The sequence below is a fragment of the Pteropus medius genome, unplaced genomic scaffold (assembly GCF_902729225.1).
Source record: "Pteropus medius unplaced genomic scaffold, Ma_sr-lr_union100, whole genome shotgun sequence".
NCBI classification, from domain to species: domain Eukaryota; kingdom Metazoa; phylum Chordata; class Mammalia; order Chiroptera; family Pteropodidae; genus Pteropus; species Pteropus medius.
This window is the reverse complement of record NW_024349796.1, coordinates 12,140,228-12,159,000: the sequence shown is the minus strand read 5'-3', so window position 1 is coordinate 12,159,000 and position 18,773 is coordinate 12,140,228. Positions and strand designations below refer to the sequence as shown.

The 18,773-nt window shown below is 35.5% G+C and overlaps 1 protein-coding gene across 1 annotated transcript in view; it reads left to right on the top strand.

Moving 5' to 3' along the window:
* The window catches only part of USH2A (usherin), a 576,091-nt gene that overhangs the window by 40,211 nt on the left and 517,107 nt on the right, over nucleotides 1-18,773 (top strand). Inside the window, 1 exon segment of the mRNA XM_039883360.1 lies at nucleotides 17,738-17,801. Within this exon segment, the coding sequence (XP_039739294.1) occupies nucleotides 17,738-17,801 (64 nt within the window).

Genomic DNA, 18,773 nt, shown 5'->3' with positions numbered 1-18,773 from the left:
CATGTGGATATGCTCTTCTGTGATGTACCTATTTAAGTTTTTTGCCAAGAGTTAAATTAGTTTATCTTTTTATTATTGATTTATAGGACCTCTTCAACATTTTAAATCTGAGTTCTTTGGCAGATACATGAGTAGCTAATATCTCTTTTCGGCTATGGCTCATATTTTCTCTTAATGGCATTCCTTGATCAACAGAAGTTCTTTATTTTCATAAAGTCCAATTTACAAATTTTTCTTTTATTCTTAATGCTTTTTATATCCTGTTTAGAATATTTTTGCAAACTCTGATATAATTAAAATATTCTCCTATACTTGTTTTCTAGAAGTGTTATTTTACTTATCTGGAATTGATCTTTGGGTGTGGTATGAGAGATAGTGGTCAAGTTTCATTTTTTCCCACCTGAATATCTAATAGAACCAGAAACACTTTCTTTAAACAAATCATAATTTCTCTGTAGTGGTAATTTTGTCACAAATCATATCTGTGTATGTGAAGGTGGCTTTGTTCCTGAGCTCTCTATTTTGTTCCAAAGATCTGTTTGCCTATACTTGAGTCAAACCTTTTAGTTTTCAGTATTGTAGCTTCACAAAAGTCTTAATATCTGGAAGTGTCTAATTTTTCCACTTTTTTTTTCTTTGAAGCTTTTCTTATCTATTATATGAATTTTAGAAGCAGATTTTTTTAATTTCACAAAATGTTTTGCTGGGATTTAAAACATTAACTGAATTTTGGGAGAGTGAATATTTATACAATATCAAGTCTTTCAATCCATGAATATAATGCATTCTGTATTTTCTTTCATCAACGTTTTTAGTTTTCTGAATAGAGATCTTACTCGTATTTGTAAGACTTAATCATATATAGTTGTTGGTTCTTTTTCCATGCAATTTTACTTAGTATAATATTTGAACTTTGTTTTCTAATTTTGTTTCTATTATAGTACTGTTGATTTTCACATGACCCTTAAGTTCAATGACCTTGCTAAATTTTAATTCTAATAGTTTAACAGTCCTGTCAATTTGTGCATGATAGCCACTCAGATCTTTTCAAATGTTTGCAAGAAATATATAAATGGCCATGGCTTTAGAATTGTCACATAGATATTTATATGTGTTGTTATTACTAATTTTTAAATAATGCAAAATTTCAGTTTGTTTTCTCCTATGATCTGAGTAATCTAGACACATATCTGGCTTAAGGAAATAAGGTGCATATTTTTGATAGTCAAAATACATTCTAAAACACCATGGTTAAATTTCCAAGCCCTAGTGTCAAACAAACCTAGGATTGAATCCAATCCAGTTGAGACCATTTGATCAAAATACAAAACCTTGGAGTGGTGTCAACAAGATGGTGACGTAGGGTGTTACTGACTTCGTTTCGTATCACAAGAAGAACAATTAACAACTATTTGAGAGTAAGACACTCCCGAGAGAATCCCAGAACATGGGGGTAAGGCCGAAGCACCCCCTGTACCACAGAAACCGAGGAATGAATGAGATGGTGAGAGAAGAGGCCATGGCTACGTGTTGACACGATGACCTACCACTGGGACACCTGAATCTTCAGCTCCTTAGATGAGGAAACAGAATCTAGGGGGCCAGTGAGCCCCCTGGCTCTACAGGAACAGCTACTCTGATGTCACACCACAGAGACTGCAGGAGCGTGTGTGAGGCTCCCCCACCAGGGACCTGACTGTGATGGAAAGGTGGGGAGAAGCCTGTGACACCAGCACAGAGATCTCGGTAGACAGAGCCCATTTCTGCAGGGCCCACGTGGTGATCCCAACCAGCAGCTTCGCTCATGTGCAGGACCAATTCTGGGGCACTCTCTGACCAGGGACCTTGGTGGGGTGCAAGTCTGCCTGATCCAGATCCTCAGACTGGTTTTGCTGGCCTTAGAACCCAGTTTGCTCACAGCGAGGCAAGGAGCTGGATGACAGCCCCACCTACTGTAGAGAGTGTCTTCTGGCCGCATCTGACTAGAAGGGCTGGCAACAGTCCTAGAAGCAGGACCGCCAGTGGCACTTGAGCTAAGCAGCAGGCAGGCAGAGCTGATGGTCCCCAGAGCAAAGCCAGTACTGGGCGCAGAGCCCTCCCTGCCCATCCACAGGCGGGGCAGTTTACTCATAGCCAAGACTGCGGGCTGCTCCTGGCCTCTTCCAACCAGGGAGCCTGTTTGAGAATTTGAGAGTAGCCTGAAACTGCCTCTCCCTCTCCCACCCAGGCAAGGGAGCTGAGACAAAGTGTCACCCTCGGTGGAGAGTGTCTTCAGCTCCATCTGACCAGAAGGACTGTCAACAATAACTCAAAGCTGTGTGGCCCAGCAACACTCCAGCTGAGAGGTTGGCAGGCAGAAGAGATAGTTTGAGTGCAGGTCAGCCTCAGGTAAGACACCAGAAAGCTTTACTGGCTTTAGAGCAGCTTCGCTCACTGCATCTGGGAAGGGAATTTGTAGCCTTGCTCAGCACGGAATGCAGCCTTCAGCCTGTCCAAGCTCAAAACCTATTCAGAGGACATGGGAAGCTGCATAGCCCACCCAGCAACCCTGCCTGCAGTGGCACTAAAACTGAGGGTACAGCCATGGCCTCGCCTGACTGCAGGGCAAAACCAGTGTCTCACCTGACTGGAGAACTCAGAGAACACTCTGGCCTGATTCAGGTCCTCAGACAATGAGCTAGGCAGGCCTGAGCTCCCATCCTACAAATTTAAGAAGACTGAAATCAAATCAGGTATCTTGTCTAGCCACAATGGCATGAAACTAGGGATTGATAATAAGAGGAAAACTGGAGAATTCATAAACATGTGGAAATTAGACAGCACTCTCTTGAACAACCAATGGATCAAAGAAGAAATTAAAGGGGAAATAAAAAAGTTTCTTGAGGCAAATGAAAATGGAAATACAACATACTGGAACTTGTGGAATGCAGCAAAAGCAGTCCTAAGAGGGAAATTTTGTAGCAATAAATGCCTGCATTAAGAAGCAAGAAAGATCCCAAATAAACAGCCAACCCCTACACCTTAAGAAACTAGAAAAAAGAAGAAGAAACTGTATTGAAAGTTAGCAGAGAAAAGCAAATAATAAAGATTAGCACAGAAATAAATGAAATAGTGAACAGAAAAACAATAGAAAAGATTAATCAAATCAAGAATTGGTTCTTTGCAAAGGTAAACAAAATTAACAGACCTGCAGCTAGAGTAACCAAGAGAAAAAGGACCAAAATCAAAATTATAAATGAAAATGGAGACATTACCACTGATGCCAGAGAAATTCAAAGGGTCATAAGAGGCTACTGTGAAAAACTATATACCAAGAAACTGGGCAACCTAGAAGAAATAAAAAAATTTCTTAGAAACATATACTTTACCAAGACTGAATCAGAAAGAAATAGAAAATCTTAATAGAACAATTACTAGCAAGGAGATTGAATTGTAATAAAAAAAATGTCCCAGCAAAGAAAAGCCCAGGGCCAGATGACTTCACGGATAAATTTTACCAAACATTTAAAGAAAAATTAGCACCAATCTTTCTCAAACTCTTCCAAACAATTGAAGAAGATGGAATACTCTCATACTTATTTTGTGAGGCCAGCATTATCTTGATATCAAAACCAGAAAAGGACATTACCAGAAAATAAAACTATAAGACTGTACTCTTGATGAATATAATAAAGGCCATATGTAGCAAACCCATAGCTAACATCATACTGAATGGTGAAAGGTTGAAAGCTTTTCCTGTAAGATTAAGAATAAGACAGGAGTGCTACCCTCACCAGCTTTATTCAACATAATACTAGGAGTCCCAGCTAGAGCAATCAGGCAAGAAAAAGAAACTGTATCTAAACTGAAAAAGAAGTAAAATTGTTTCTATTTGTAGATGGCATAATTTTATATACAGAAAATCTTAAAGACTTAACCAAAAAACTGTTAGAGCTAATCAATAAATTCAGTAAAGTCGCAATATACAAAATTAACATCAAAAATCAGCATTTCTATACATTGGCAACAAATTTTCTGGAAAAAAGAAATGGATCCTATTTGCAATAGTATAAAAAACAACCACTAGCCAAAGAAATCTTGAGAAAAGAACAAAGCAGGAGGCATCACACTTTCTGATTTCAAGCTATGCTATAAAGATACAATTATTAAACAGTGCGTTCCTGGCATAAAAACAGACAAATGGACCAATGGAACAGAAATGAACACAAGCACAGGGTCAACTGATGCTTGACAAGGGAGTCAAGGATACTCAGTGGAAAAAAGACAGTTTCTTCAATAAATAGTGTTTGGATAATTGGATATTCACATCAAAGAATAAAACTGGACTCATATCTTATACCGCTCACAAAAATAAACTCAAAATGGAATAAAGACATAAATGTAAGACCTGAAACCATGAAATTCCTAGAAAAAAACAGAGGAATAAAACTTCTTGACACAGGTCCTAAAAATCTTTTTTGGGGGGGTGGGGGGAGGATGTGAGGGGGAGATATGACACCTAATGTCCAAACAACCAAAAAAGAATAAACAGGTGAGACTCTATCAAACTAAAAAGCTGTGTACAGCGAAAAAGAAAATAAACAAAAATCCAAACTCAGAGAAAAAGAGATCAGACTTATGGTTACCAGAGGCGGAGGGGAAGGGGAAATTGAAGGCAGGCGGTCAAGAGGTACAAACTTCTGTTTATAAGATAAATCAGTACCAGGTATGTGACGTACAGTGTGATGACTGCAGATAACACTGCTGAATGACATGTAGGAGAGTCGTGAAAAGAGTATATCCTATAAATTCTCATCACAATGGGATCGTTTTTTCCTTTTTTCGAAGATGGATGTTAGCTGAACCTATTTCATAATATATGTAAAATATATGTAATCATTTCATAATATATGTAAAACATTATCATGTAGTATGACTTGATATATACAGTGATGTATGCAATTATTTCTCAATAAAACTGGAAAAAGTATATCTTTTTAAGTCTCAGTTTTCCTTTCTATTATACAATGTTTTGATAAATCCTAAGGATGTTATAAGAATTACATGACTAGTTTATATGTAAAATATATTGCCCATCAAATAGTAAATATTCAGTAAGTGGCAGCTATTATTAACCTCTTTGAACATCTATTTTCTTACTGTGAAGCAGGAGAACAATATGTCTCCATTAGATTGTTGAGAGATCTAAAAAATATGTCCATAAACAACTCTATTACTTTAATTTGTATATGCTCTTCGATCAAGCTAAGCTTATGTGAAGAAGTCATTTCAAGGAACCTACACATTTAGAAATTTGATTTGAGTAATTTGTATATCGAAGAATTTGATAAAGTATTCTGCATGTAGAATTTCTTAACACATTAAATCTTGTGAGTCTTGTTTCAATACTTAAGCCCCGTCAGTACTTCCAAAAAATGTTTTATTGCACCAAATGTTGCTTATAGTATTCAGTAGTACCATAAATTTGTCCATGATGCACTGTGGGGTTGAAATGACTTGCTTCTATTCTACTTCGACATATATGTCAAAAAGACGGTGTGGACTGAATATTATATTCATTTTTAAACTGTAAAAATAAATTTAACTTCTGATTAGAAAACATCATTGGAAAAGGGTTTATTTCAAATGTTACTTAATTTTTATTACAATTTTCTCCTTAAGTTCTGGGCATTGGAGAGCTACAAGAGAAAAGGATATTTAAAATTTTTTATCTTTATTCTATCAATTTATAGGTACAGTTGTACCTACTGTATCTTTTCTCTAATTAGAGATGGCACATAGACTGGCTCATTACTTCTGCCTAATGAGCCAGGCTCCATGCCACCTCTCTAATCAGAAAAGAGATAGATACAGAATGTTCCCATGGACTTATTATAAATCATTTTCTTTCTCCCGCTTGCTCCTTTTTTTAATCAAAAAATTAAGTCACTGTCCTCCATACTTTTATCCATATCCAAGATGGTTTCATTCAGGAGAGGTAATTGTGCAAAAGATTACTGTGAGCTGAATTAAAGGTGCTCTCATGCAGTGCCACGCCGGCTGTCTCTGCTTTGGAACAGACACTGCCTCAAACATAGCAATTTCAAATGAAGGCCTGGAGGAGAGCAATACGCCTTTTCTTTCTTCCTCTGGTTGGGCTTAACTTGCTTCCCTGTTTCTGCACCCAAGAAGCAACAACTTTTCACATGAGAGTTGGCGAGCACAGACTTTTTCTTTGCATCTTATCTCTAGCGTAACTTTCTGGAAAAGTATGTTGCCGATGGCATTTTCTGTTGCTGCGGGTCTCCCCTGGGAAATGAATCACTGGACCACATGAATGCTTTTCACTGAGCCTTGTATACAACTTAATGGAAATATGTATACATATAATGTCTGTATACATACAATGTATACAAATACACATGTAATACATAATGCACACACAATAATGTATGTATACATACATGATACATAAGGCACACATAATAATGCATACACACCTAATACACGCATAATGCATGCTTACATAACATACACAGTGCACATTGTATACATACATATGCACAAACAGGTAATAATGTACATAAATATGTATACATATTAATGAGAAAATGTGATTTGGTCAGGCTGATTTTTAAATATACGGATAGAAACACCTTACTTAGACCATCCATATCAACCAACATGTGTCAGTTCATTTTTAGAGCAATTTCTTCCAGGTGTAAGTTATTTCAGTGCCCCGAGTTGGGCATAAAGTCTAGAGGTGCCACGATACCACATGTGTTTCTGAGGGATCTTCCAAGGTCATCATGGTAGTAACTACAACAACCCTTCAGATTTTGGATTTAAAAATACAAGATGATGAATCAAAACTTTTCACAGCTCTTTTTTGAACTCATTTATCAACAGTGCCCTCATTTCCCTTTAAACACAGATTTCTACATTACGCGTTTACAATTGTTCAGCACTTTCTTAAGAAGGTCATTGGTCATTAAGGAGTCAGTAAACGTTTGTCCGCTCTCTGTGAGGGAGAGTATGTAGGGGTAGAAAGGATATCCATTTAAAGCTGGCTCTGGCCTCCCTTCTCTGCTGTATTTTCTGTGTGTTATATTTTACTACAGCTGCTTACTCTTCACTCTGGAGTGGAAATACTACTTTTAATTTCTACTAGGGCCCCATAGGGTAACATATGTAACCTCTGCTGAGCTTATGCTAAAATTTTTCTGAAAGAATTTTCTGGAATTGGATCGAAAAAGAAATAGAAATGTATAGAGATTGATAAATTAAGGCAGATGAATGGAAAGGAATAAGGTACGTGTAGGTACAGAGGGTTTAATTCAAGATAAAGTTGGCATTTCAGGTCATCACAGAGGAGATAGCAATGCCACCAGGACAACTGGCCGCATGCATTACAAAAATAAAAGAAAAATAAGTTCAGTGTGCTCCTTACAACCGTATTAAGTATAAACTGCAGATGAATTAAAGTTTAAATATGTAATCCACGAGGTAGTAGAAGAAAATGAATGCAAATGTTTCCATAATCCTGGCATACTGAAGAATTTTATTAACACGATACCTTGGCTGAAACATGAAAGGGGCATATTGAAACATCTGACTAATAAGCTGAGAATTTTAAAACAAGCATTGCTTATCATTTTGTACTTCATTTGGCAAGGAATCCAAGAGAGAAAATACTAGTGTTGGAAGGAGTTTGGGATAACCTGGAAAACTGAAAAGTAAAATATGAAAGCTACTTAATCCAAGAATTCTACTGCGAGGACATTATCTCAAGAATATAATTAGATAAGGCCTTAACTATATGCTCAAAAATGTTCATTGTAGAATTATTTAAAATAGCAATAATTGGAACCAGTTAAAAACTTCAAAGGGAATGATTAAATTAATTAAAATTCATACCTACGAAGGAAAAATGCACCATTAAGAGAAATGAAATGTGTCCATTTGTAGAGACATGGCCACAGGTTCATGATATATTATGAGTAAATTAAGAATGTATAGTATAATATACTCGAAATTTAACATGGGTTGAGTAAATACAAATCTGCACTGGACATTTAACTGACTTTCTATACAAATTATGATAGCTATAATAATTAGTGCATGAGACGCAAGGCATGAGATTTATAATCAGGCAGTTTGGGGTTTGAATCCCAAACCCAAGTTTCTGCTTCTTAAAAGCCAAGTGATTTTGGCAAAAAGTTTGACTTCTCAATCCAATTTTCTAATTTGTTTCCTCATTTGTGAAATGTTTTATAATACCGTTTTCAAGATAATTGTAGAACTTATAAATAATATATACTTGGTTCCTCTTACTCAGTAAAATTTGGTATCATAAATATTAATGTTAATATTGTTTAGACATTAAGTTTATTGCATTTTAAAATAATGTTCATGGGCTATATTTAACTTTTTGTCTCAAAATTGAAATTTGCTTAGGGTGAGAAGAAAAAACTGTTCAATTTAGAGAAATGATATGCTAGATGTTTAAAACTGCCGCATTTTACATAGGTAAACCTCATGAAATATTTTTTTTTCCTATCTTTCATTGTTTCCTGAAAACCCTGCATTCCACCCAGTCTTAATTCTCCTAAGCCCGAAGAATTTTCTTCTCCATTACCAAACTCCTTCAGCTTTTGTGAAAATGTCTTTACCTTTGTTTTTAAAGGATACTTTCCCTGAATATAGAATTCTGCTTTTTTTTTTTTTTGTATGTTAGTTTTGCCTTCTTGCTTTCATAGTTCCTGGTGAGAAATCAGCCATCCTTCATATCAGTGTCCCTTGGATGTTGGTTTCTTGCTACTTTTAAGATTTTCTCTTTGATGTTAACATTTTGACAATTTTGTGCCTGGGCATAGTTTTTTTATCATAGTAATCCTGCTTGAGGCTTGCTCGGATTCTTATTTTCATTAATTTTCATTACTTTTCTTGATATTTTCATTACTTGTGAAAGTTCCAGATAATTATCTCTTTGAACTTCTCTTTTTCTGTTCCATTTTCTTCTTTCTCTAAATTTTTTTAAAAATAATGTTTGTATTTTTCAATTATAGTTGACATACAATATCAGTTTCAAGTGTACAACATAGTGATTAGACATTTATATAGCTTACAAAGTGATCACCCCAATAGGTCTAGTATCCATATGACACCATACATAGTTATTACAATATTATTGACTATATCCCCTATCTATAGTTTACATCCACCTATTTTTATAATTGGTAATTTTATCCATCCCCCACCCCAATTCTCTCCTATCTGAGGACCCTCAAAATATTTTCTATGAGTTCATTTCTGTTTTGTTTGTTCATTAATTTTGTTTTTTAGATTCCACATATGAGTCAAATCATATGGTAGTTTTCTTTTTCTGACTTGTTTTACCTAGCATAGTACAACCTAGGTCCATCCAGGCTGTCACAAATGGCAAGATTTCATTATTTTTTATGGCTGAGTAATATTCCATTGTATACATGTACCACTTCATTATCCACTTGTCTATTGATGGAAACTTTGGTTGCTTTCATATCTTGGCTATAGCAAATAATCCTACAGTAAACATAGGAATGCATATATCCTTTCAAATTAGTGTTTCAGACTTCTTCAGATAAATACCTAGAAGTGGAATAGCTAGATCATACAGTAGTTCTAGTTCGGATTTTTTGAGGATCCTCCATGTTGTTTTCCACAGTGGCTGCACCAATTTGCAATCCCACCAACAGTGTATGAGGGTTTGTTTTTCTTCACATTCTTGCCAACACTTGTTGATTTATTGATGATAGCCATTCTGACAAGTGTGAGGTGATATCTCATTGTGGTTTTAATTTGCAATCCCTGATGATTAGTGATGTTGAGCATTTTTTTCACATGTCTACTGGCCATTTGTATGTCCTCTTTGATTTCAGTTACATTTATGTTAGAGCATCGGATAGTATCCCCCAAATCTTGGGCACATTTTTGTTTATTCGTCTTTGTTCTTTCTACTCTTTCTTTCTCTTGCTATTTCTCTTTGGATACTCTATTGTCTTGAAATTCACTGATCCTTTTCTCTGTTGTATCTGGGCTGCTAGGAAGCCTAGCTGGAAAACTCTTCATTTTTAATAAAATACTTTTGATTTCCAGCATTTTTGGCTACTTTTTTGTAGATTCTCTCTGCTCAAATTTCCCTATCTATTCACACATACTGTCACCATTTCCACTAGATCTTTTAGTATTTTCGTCTTAGATATTCTCAATTCCCTATTTAGTAATTTCGATCTCTGGGCCATGTCTGTATTACCTCCTATTGACTATTTCTTTACAAGTGGCCATATGTTCTTCTTTGTATGTCTTAAAATATTTGTATTGTGTGTCAGACATTTCGTATAAAGAAATGGCACAGAGGGAAGTAAATAATATTTACCTCCAGAGACAAGAGCACGGCTGGCTCTCTCAGATCACGAGAGCACGTGTGTGCGCGTGTGTGCTGGAGAGGAGCAAGTGGAACGGTGGCATCAAACATTTGAAGTTGGCCTGGATTTGGACTTTATTGCAGTTTTCGTATTATTTAGCTCTCCACTCATTTAATTGAGGATAGAATCGAGACGGGTATAGCTCACTGCATTTGGGGTTCTTTGGAATTCTCTTATAATAATAAGCAGCAGAAGATCAAGGAGAATGAAAAGTTATAAAACTGAAAGGCACACATAGGATGGCCACCAAAGTGCAGTTTCAGACCAGTGATGCTGGGAGAAAAAGGACTGCAGATAATTTTAAATGAGCTTAAATGATGAGGGAAAGGAGGCCTAGGGGGCAGATACTGGAGAAGGCTGGTTCCAGGAAGAAGGCGAGGAAATGGATGACATCAGCCTAACACAAGGTTCTGATTTCTGGTGGTGGTTTATGACTTTTGAACATTTTGTAGCCATCTGTTAAATATATCGGATAATAACTTGCTTTTTGTGATCTTAACTACTGTTCTGGAGGTGAATTTTCAAACTTTTCTCAATTCGAAGAATTTTATAATGGTCTATTGTATAATTGTGTATGACTGTATAGTGAATGTGTGTGTTTTTTATGTTACTGTTGTCTGCAGTGGTTATTTCATTTGGACTTTTATTTCCCTCTTATGGTTCTGTGATAGCCAGACTATGCACTTATCCTTTGCTATTGGTGTCTAGAAACAATATTAACAATAACAACAAAAACAAGAGGACACTTTCTAATTATTATTTTTTTTGCCACGAAGTCCTCACCATTGTGAGCATTGAAAAATAAATGAGCTTTGATCCTCCATTCTAGAGTCGTCATATTTTGAAGTTCTAGGTTTTTATGATTTGTTTTTGTAATGTTTCAGAATAAAATGTTTTTCCTTTTTTAGTGTCACACTGAAGTAAATAGGGATCAGATAATTAACCTGACCCCATCATGAATAATTTTAATTTCAATTTGAATTCTTGTTAGAAATAATGACAGGTCATTACCTGAGTTTGTTTGAATGGCATGGATTTGTTTTTTATTCCACCACATTGAGAGTCTTTCTTACATATGTGAATCTATTAATAGGAATGTCTAAATGCTCAGTCTTTAGGTTTTGCTATTTTCAAAAATTAAGATCCTCAGTTTGATATCATATTAGATATTTTTTTCAAACATTTACTTAGTAATTATCTCGTTACTTTAACCCATGGATTGATATCGCTGAAGTTTTCTATGTCAATTATTATACTTTTATTTATTTTTTGGTTCACAAAGACAGATCATCTTAATAACTTGTTGATTTTTCCACTTATTTGACTTTAGCATTGATAGTAACATCTAACTTTCAAAAATAACTTAGAAATGTTCTTTTCCTTTATGTCAGTGATTTTTCCTGATAGTGGACATTTATGGCTTTGAAATTTCAAAATGTGTTTAAGCAATTTTTAAAGACTCTTAAAGATCTCTCATATTCTGTATTTATATGTATCATTCTCATGTGTTTTTATATTTATAAGGTCGAAGCATATAAAATTGTCATTTTTATAGATTAAAAATGGCCAAATATTATCTATTTAGAAAGGTTCAACCTAATATATATGTAAGTGTCCTTAAGTGATATATAGTAACATGCTGTTAAAATTTACATAAGTGAATTCTTAGTGTATTTTCAGCTCGGCTTTTTCATAAGAATTGTTTTAAGAATTATTTGGTTTGAGGTATGGTTCATTCATTTTAGCTTTTCAACATTTAATTTTATGAACCAAAGCATATATTATTTATTTTTTCTCATGTTGAAAGTTAGGTTGTTTTCTCTTTTTACAATTTATAAAATTCTGCAAGTAACATATTCTAAGTTTCTTCTTGTACACATTTGTTTTACATCTTTCTAATTTGGAAAATGTTTTTCTGCTTATTTGCCCTGGCTCGTAATTCAGGACAATGTTAAATAGAAGTGGCCAAGTGAAGACTAGTTTCTTGTTCTTGACTATAGGAGAAAAGCATTTAGTCTTTTACCACTTAGTACGATGTTAGCTATTGATTTGTGTAAATAACCCTTATAAAATGAAGACGTTCCCTTCTTTCATAGTGTGATGAGTGTTTTTATAATGAAAGAGTGTTGGAATTTGCCAAGTGATTTTTTTTTTTTTGCATCTATGGAGATGATCTTTTGTCCTTTATTCTATCAACATTGTGCATTATTTGATTTTCACATGTTGCACTTACCTTGTGTCAATGGGATAAATCCAGTTACTTGTGGTGTGTAATCCTTTTTTTATGATATTGGATTCAATTTATTAGTATTCTGTTGAAGATTTTTGCATCTGTATTTTTAAGACATATTGATCTGTATCTTTTATTGTGATATATTTATTGGTTGTGGAATCTGGGTAAGATGACATCATAGAATGAATTGGGAAGTGTTTCTTCCCCTTCGATTTTTTTGGAAGAGCTTTGTGAAGGATCGATGCTGTGTTTTCTTGATGTTTAGATGAATTCGCTGGTGAAGACATTTGGTCCTGGATTTATTTTTTTGTGGAAAAAAAAATTTATTAGTACTTTAACCTCTTTACTTATTATAGCTCTACTCAGATTGTCTAGTTCTTCTTAAGGATGTTTCAGTAGTTTGTGTCTTTCTAGGAATTTTTCCATATCATGCAGGCTATTTAATTGTGAGCATATAGTTGCTCATAGGATTCCCTTATGGCCTTTTCGTGTCTGTAAGGTCAGTTGTAATGTCTCTTCTTTGATTCCTGATTTTAGTAATTTGAGTCTTCAGTTTTCTTGGTCAGTCTACCTAAAGGTTTGTCACATTTACTCAAAGTTTTCCCATTTAGCTAATTTTAGTGTGCTACCAGTTATAATGTGGATGGATTGCTTCTTCCCAGGCATTACCTATTTTCTGTATTGACACACTGAGGTCTTTCTGGTATGAATTACATCAATTTCCTTGATTAGTTTATATAATTTAAACCTTTCATTGCCATACACATATTTTTTCAAAGAATCTTTATAAAATGTTTATTCCAGTGAATATCTGTTGTTAAAAAATGAACAACTAGCAAAAGAATGAGTAATATTTACCCTTATTACTGTATTCTTGAAATACTTTACATATCGTGTCTCCAGATCAGAATTATTTTCTTGTTTGGAATAGGTGATTCACATTAACTATAATTTGTTCTAGAACTTTTTCTAATTTTTTTTGGAAATTTCTTCAAACATGAATTCTGTAGTATGTTCAGACTCCAAAATTCAAAACTGAAATGATTTAAAAGTGATAAAACCCAGCCCCTTTATTATATAGATGATAAAATAGATTTCATTATCCCTCTACAGCAGAACTTTCCCTTTAACTATTATTAAAATATAGGAAGTTAATTCCAATTTATCGGCATTAAAACGTACACCTCTACTTCTACATGCTGGCCTGCCATCAACTTCGACTTGGTTGCCTGCTACAGCTGAACTGGAATTACTGAATATTTCACCCCTAGATACATCTGTGGTCCATCCTGTGTCCACTGCTGATACCACATTCTCAGAGGCCTCTCGTGAATATACCGTCACATTAAAACGCAGCCATGCCCTCCACACTGCTTTTCCCCATTTTCATAGCATTTATCACGTTCTACTATACTATATAAATTACTCATTTACTATGTTCATCTAGCTGCTTGAATGCAGGCTCCATAAAAGTAAGTAGGTATTTTTTGTTTGTTTAGGTTTTATTGTACCTGTTTTATAAATAAGTATATCTCTGGAAACTGTGAAAGTGCCTACCACAAAATAAGCTCCCATAAATATTGGTTGAACGAATGACTGCATGAAAGAATGAAGCCACCCTGACAATTTAAAAACCATGATTCAGGCTTTGACAAATCACATAGTTCATCATTTTTTGCTGTATTCATTTATATAACGTCTTTTAAAATCACAAGTGATTATCTTTTGTTCCAGTCTATATTTTCTGGGCGCTTTGAGATTAAACATTCCCTAGAGATTGTACATAAGACATTTGAGACAACTTTTTATACTGAGAAAAAAAATTGGATAACATGGAATACATGTTATAAATTTTATATTTTCTCTTTGATAATTCATTATGTTAACAGACATAGGGAACAATGACTCTATTAGTCGCCTGGGCCTCCATAACAAAGTTCTACAAACTAGGTGGCTTATAACAGAAATTTATTGTCACAGTTCAGGAAATCAAGGTGTCAGTAGGGTCATGCCCTCTTTGAAACCTGTAGGAGAGAATCCTTCTTTACCTCTGATTAACTTCTTTTGGTGGCCATCAGTTCTTGCTATTCCTTGGGTTGTAGCCTCATCACTCTAATCTCTGCCTCTGTTGTCACATGGCCTTCTCAGTGTGTGACTGTGCCCTCATGTGGAGTTTTTCTCTTTTAATAAGGACACTGGTTGTATTTGTTAGTGCCCACCCTAATGATATCACTTTAACTTGATTACTTCTGCAAAGACTGTTTACAAATTAGGTCACATTCGTAGGTCCTAAGAGATAAGACGTCAATGTATGTGTCTGTGGGGGACACAATTCAACCCATAATAATTACTTTTTAATTCAGAAGGTATTTCTTGATGGCAAAGTATGCTTTGAGTATGGTGAGAGCTTCCTGTTGCTCCATTAGTCAATGTTGCCAAAAGCAGTATCAGTGTTGCTCAGCTTTTGTGTCCCCAGCTAGCACTAATGTGAATACTATAATTGTTCCAAATATCTTGCTTTCTTATTTCTACGTACTCTACTTCCACTTATTCAGATGGCCAGTACCTTGATTCCTCTTTTCTCCTGGTCAATCACCTCTTATCTGGTTTCATTTTCTTGTCCAATTAAGTACTGTGGTATATCATGTCTACTCCCCTATTACTAGAGTCTTAACTTTATTTTCCCCTTGTTTTACGCAACCTGCCTGGGAACTCTCAGTCTTGGATACCTACAGTTATTTAATGTCGCTCTTGGGTTGTCAGCTTGTTTGAGGAAATCACTTAGCTTAACTCTCGTTCCAATGCTAGGTGGCGATCTCTGATTTCAGGTGGCCCTCGAACTACTTCTTGAAGATCCTTGTAATTTATTCCTGGTCAGTCTCCTTACTCATCTTCTATAGCAGCCTTAGATCTTCATTACAGGTACAAACACCTCTCCTCCCGTTTCCTACCTTTCCCACCTTTTTCTTCATAATTATTTTTTTTAACAATTTACCATGTGCCAGGAATGTGGCTATGAGTTAGAGATAGAACAGCAAATAAGACCAATTACTGCTTTGTCTTGCCAAGTAAAAACAGAGGTAAAATGATGTGCAAATCCTTAGGGCTGAGAGAACTTGGTAGTTGTGGGGTGTTAGAAATTCAGTCTGCAGAGCTGGAGCAGAGGGATGGAGGATGCCAGGAGGAGGGCTGGGTGTGGGCGGGGATAGATGAAGAAATAAACAGGAAGCAGACCCAGCTTCTTTCATTCTGGGCAGACAACATTCCTTCTTACCTCAGGAAGGAGTCACACCTTGAAGAGTGATGTTTCCCTGGTTTGTCTTCCTTACTCTCCAAACGAAAGCACACGGCGCCTTAACTGTATTCACACCTGTTCTTCTCAGCTCTCCTCCTATCTCCAAGAAAGGCGTACCCTTCCTTTCATCAAGCCCTGTTTGTTTAGCTTTACATCTTGGATCCAGGTGGATTTACCAAATTGCCAGCTCATAGAATGAGTGATGCATCATGTTTTCTTATTTCTTTTAACTAATTATAAGTTTTAAAGCTATTTGTGTTGGAAAGCTAAAGAATTCTACAAAGTTTTAATAGAGCATTTTTGTTTTATCTTCATAATACCAGTTTAAGTAATGATTAGTCCATACTTGTCTAAGGTGCCTGTTTCTGGGAAGATGGGGTAGAGGGACTCTGCTTACAGGCAAGTCAGCACAGGAGACTGCATAGAACACTTTCCTCCCACAGGCTCAGGTGGTGAGGACGTGGAAGATTGAGACCGGGGTGGAAAGGGAGCACCCACTGATGTATTTATGCAGCCATTGGAAACGTTTACACTCGAAAAGAAATATTCATATGTAAAATAGTTTATTTTTCTTCTATATACCCTTTAATATAAATATAAAAATTTATAAATGTGTATGCACACCTGTACACATACATATATCTTTTTTATGCCCCAAAGTCTCACCCTTCTCTGCTAATTCATCTCCTGCTTGTGAGAGCAATATCAGACTATTGAGTGTGCTGATTTTACTCTGCATCTTGTATTCATCAGACACATCTTCACTCCGTTCCAGGTTCTTCCAAGGCACCACCAAGGAGCTGCAGCAAAGATAGGTGAAACACCCTTTACTATTAAGACAAAAAAATATCCAAACATTTCAGCAAATGGTCATTTGGGGAATTGGTCACTGCTCTACACTTATTATCGTTATATATTACACCACATCTCCGAGCGTCTCCAGGATCCAAACTGTAGAATTTTGCCATTTTTCATCAAATTTTTCTCACTATTAACATTAAACATGGAGGTGGTAGGTTGTTTTCTTCCCACTCTATTGGACTTGCCTGTTACTAATTCTTAAATATTTGCTAAATGGATTAATAAAATAATGTGTGGTTTAAGGTTGAGATCTACCTGTACTTTGAAAGGACACCTCAGTTAATACAGACTAGGCTTTGACCTGGCTTGGCTTAGGAAGATTCTTATATGGTGTTGGAATTTGGAGACTGAACTAGGATGCCGTTTGTAAATGTGAATAACTTAGACTCATGAGTAGGCAGCTTTTACTTTATCCTCATTTGTTAGAGATTTTCTAGACTGGAGAGCACCCAAACTGACGCTCTGGAGCTTGGAGGTCGAAGAGATGGGGTGAAAGAGTGGGAAGTCTTCCTCTTGGCCGTGAGTGCAAATGCTCTGAACGTTGCAGTTGGAAGCAGATGACAATCAAATTTCAGGCTGATGAGATGCTAGGTTTCTAGATTTATAAAGTAGAGAGAAGTTTGATTTGGTGAGGACTTCCGGAGAGATCAAAAGTTGGGTCATTAGGTAGAGTGGTCAAATTATTCACTTCAAGTCCTGCAACGTTCGTGGAGATAATTATGATTGTTGTTATTCAGATGGAATTAGCAAACTATCTATATATTGATCTGTAAGAATTTAAAAAGGCTGTGATATATAAATGATTAAAAAGTTCATAGCTTCAAAGGAATTTCACTTGAATATTTGTCAGCTATTTTTTGGTAAACAGACTTCTCATATGATGTACATATATGCATTCTGCAGGTCTAGAGCAGTTTGTTGGAAGAATGCAAGATTTTCGATTATACCAAGTGGCGCTTACAAACAGGTAAGCAGGTGTGGTATTGTAAAGCTCAAAAAGCAGAAGAGTAAATGCTGCATCTACTTAAATAAGAGTAGTATGAAGATTATAGCATTTTTCACCTTTACAGCATTTGGCTAACATCACCTAATTAATGTTTACAGTGTTTGCTTTGGCTTAGTCTGTGGTTGTTATTCACTAGAGCTACTCTAGCAGGTAACTCCTCATCATGTGAAACTGATCAAATTCTTTACAAAAAATTTCTTCTAAAAAAAGTAAATGTTCTATAAGAAGTAGTTTTTGATACTTAAACTTCTATATCTCACCTTTTAAAATTACTTTGTTGAATTTGTAGAACAACAAAAATGATTATTTTGTTATATAAGAAAGTCTCAAGAGACTGGTCTATTATGAATAACTTCAAGTGTTGTTATATATTTTTCTATTTCCAGTGAGCAAATAATTATTTAGACTTGGACTAGCTGTAGTAAAAGAGTTCATCTTGAGAATAGGTGGGGACTCTATCTTGGGGGTTCTCGAAGGCATGTAGATTCCCTATTTGTTCAAAAAAAGTTCCATTGGCATTCAGCTTAAAACATCCTCCCAAGTGCCTTTTCTATTTTGTGATTTGATGATATAAGAACATATTGTTGTATGGATGAATTGATCTTATTTACTTCTATTAAAGATTTAAAAATGTTCATATTTTTCAAGGGAGATAGATGAGTATGGTGAATTTACAAATGGCAGCACGAGTTCTTGTAAATTTGAGAAGCATTGCTCTTGAGGTGCCGCCATGGTCAGTGGGGTATTCATTAGTAATTTTCACTAGTCTATGTAACAAGAGGTACCTGAATAAAGGGTACTGTGACACTGGAAAACATATTTCGGGAGACTTACCGCTATCAGCCTCAATACCTTTTAAATCACTTTTGTCTAAAAATTCTGAAGAGCAGTGTTACAGTAATTTTGGGGGGAATAAAAGTTTTCACTGAATAG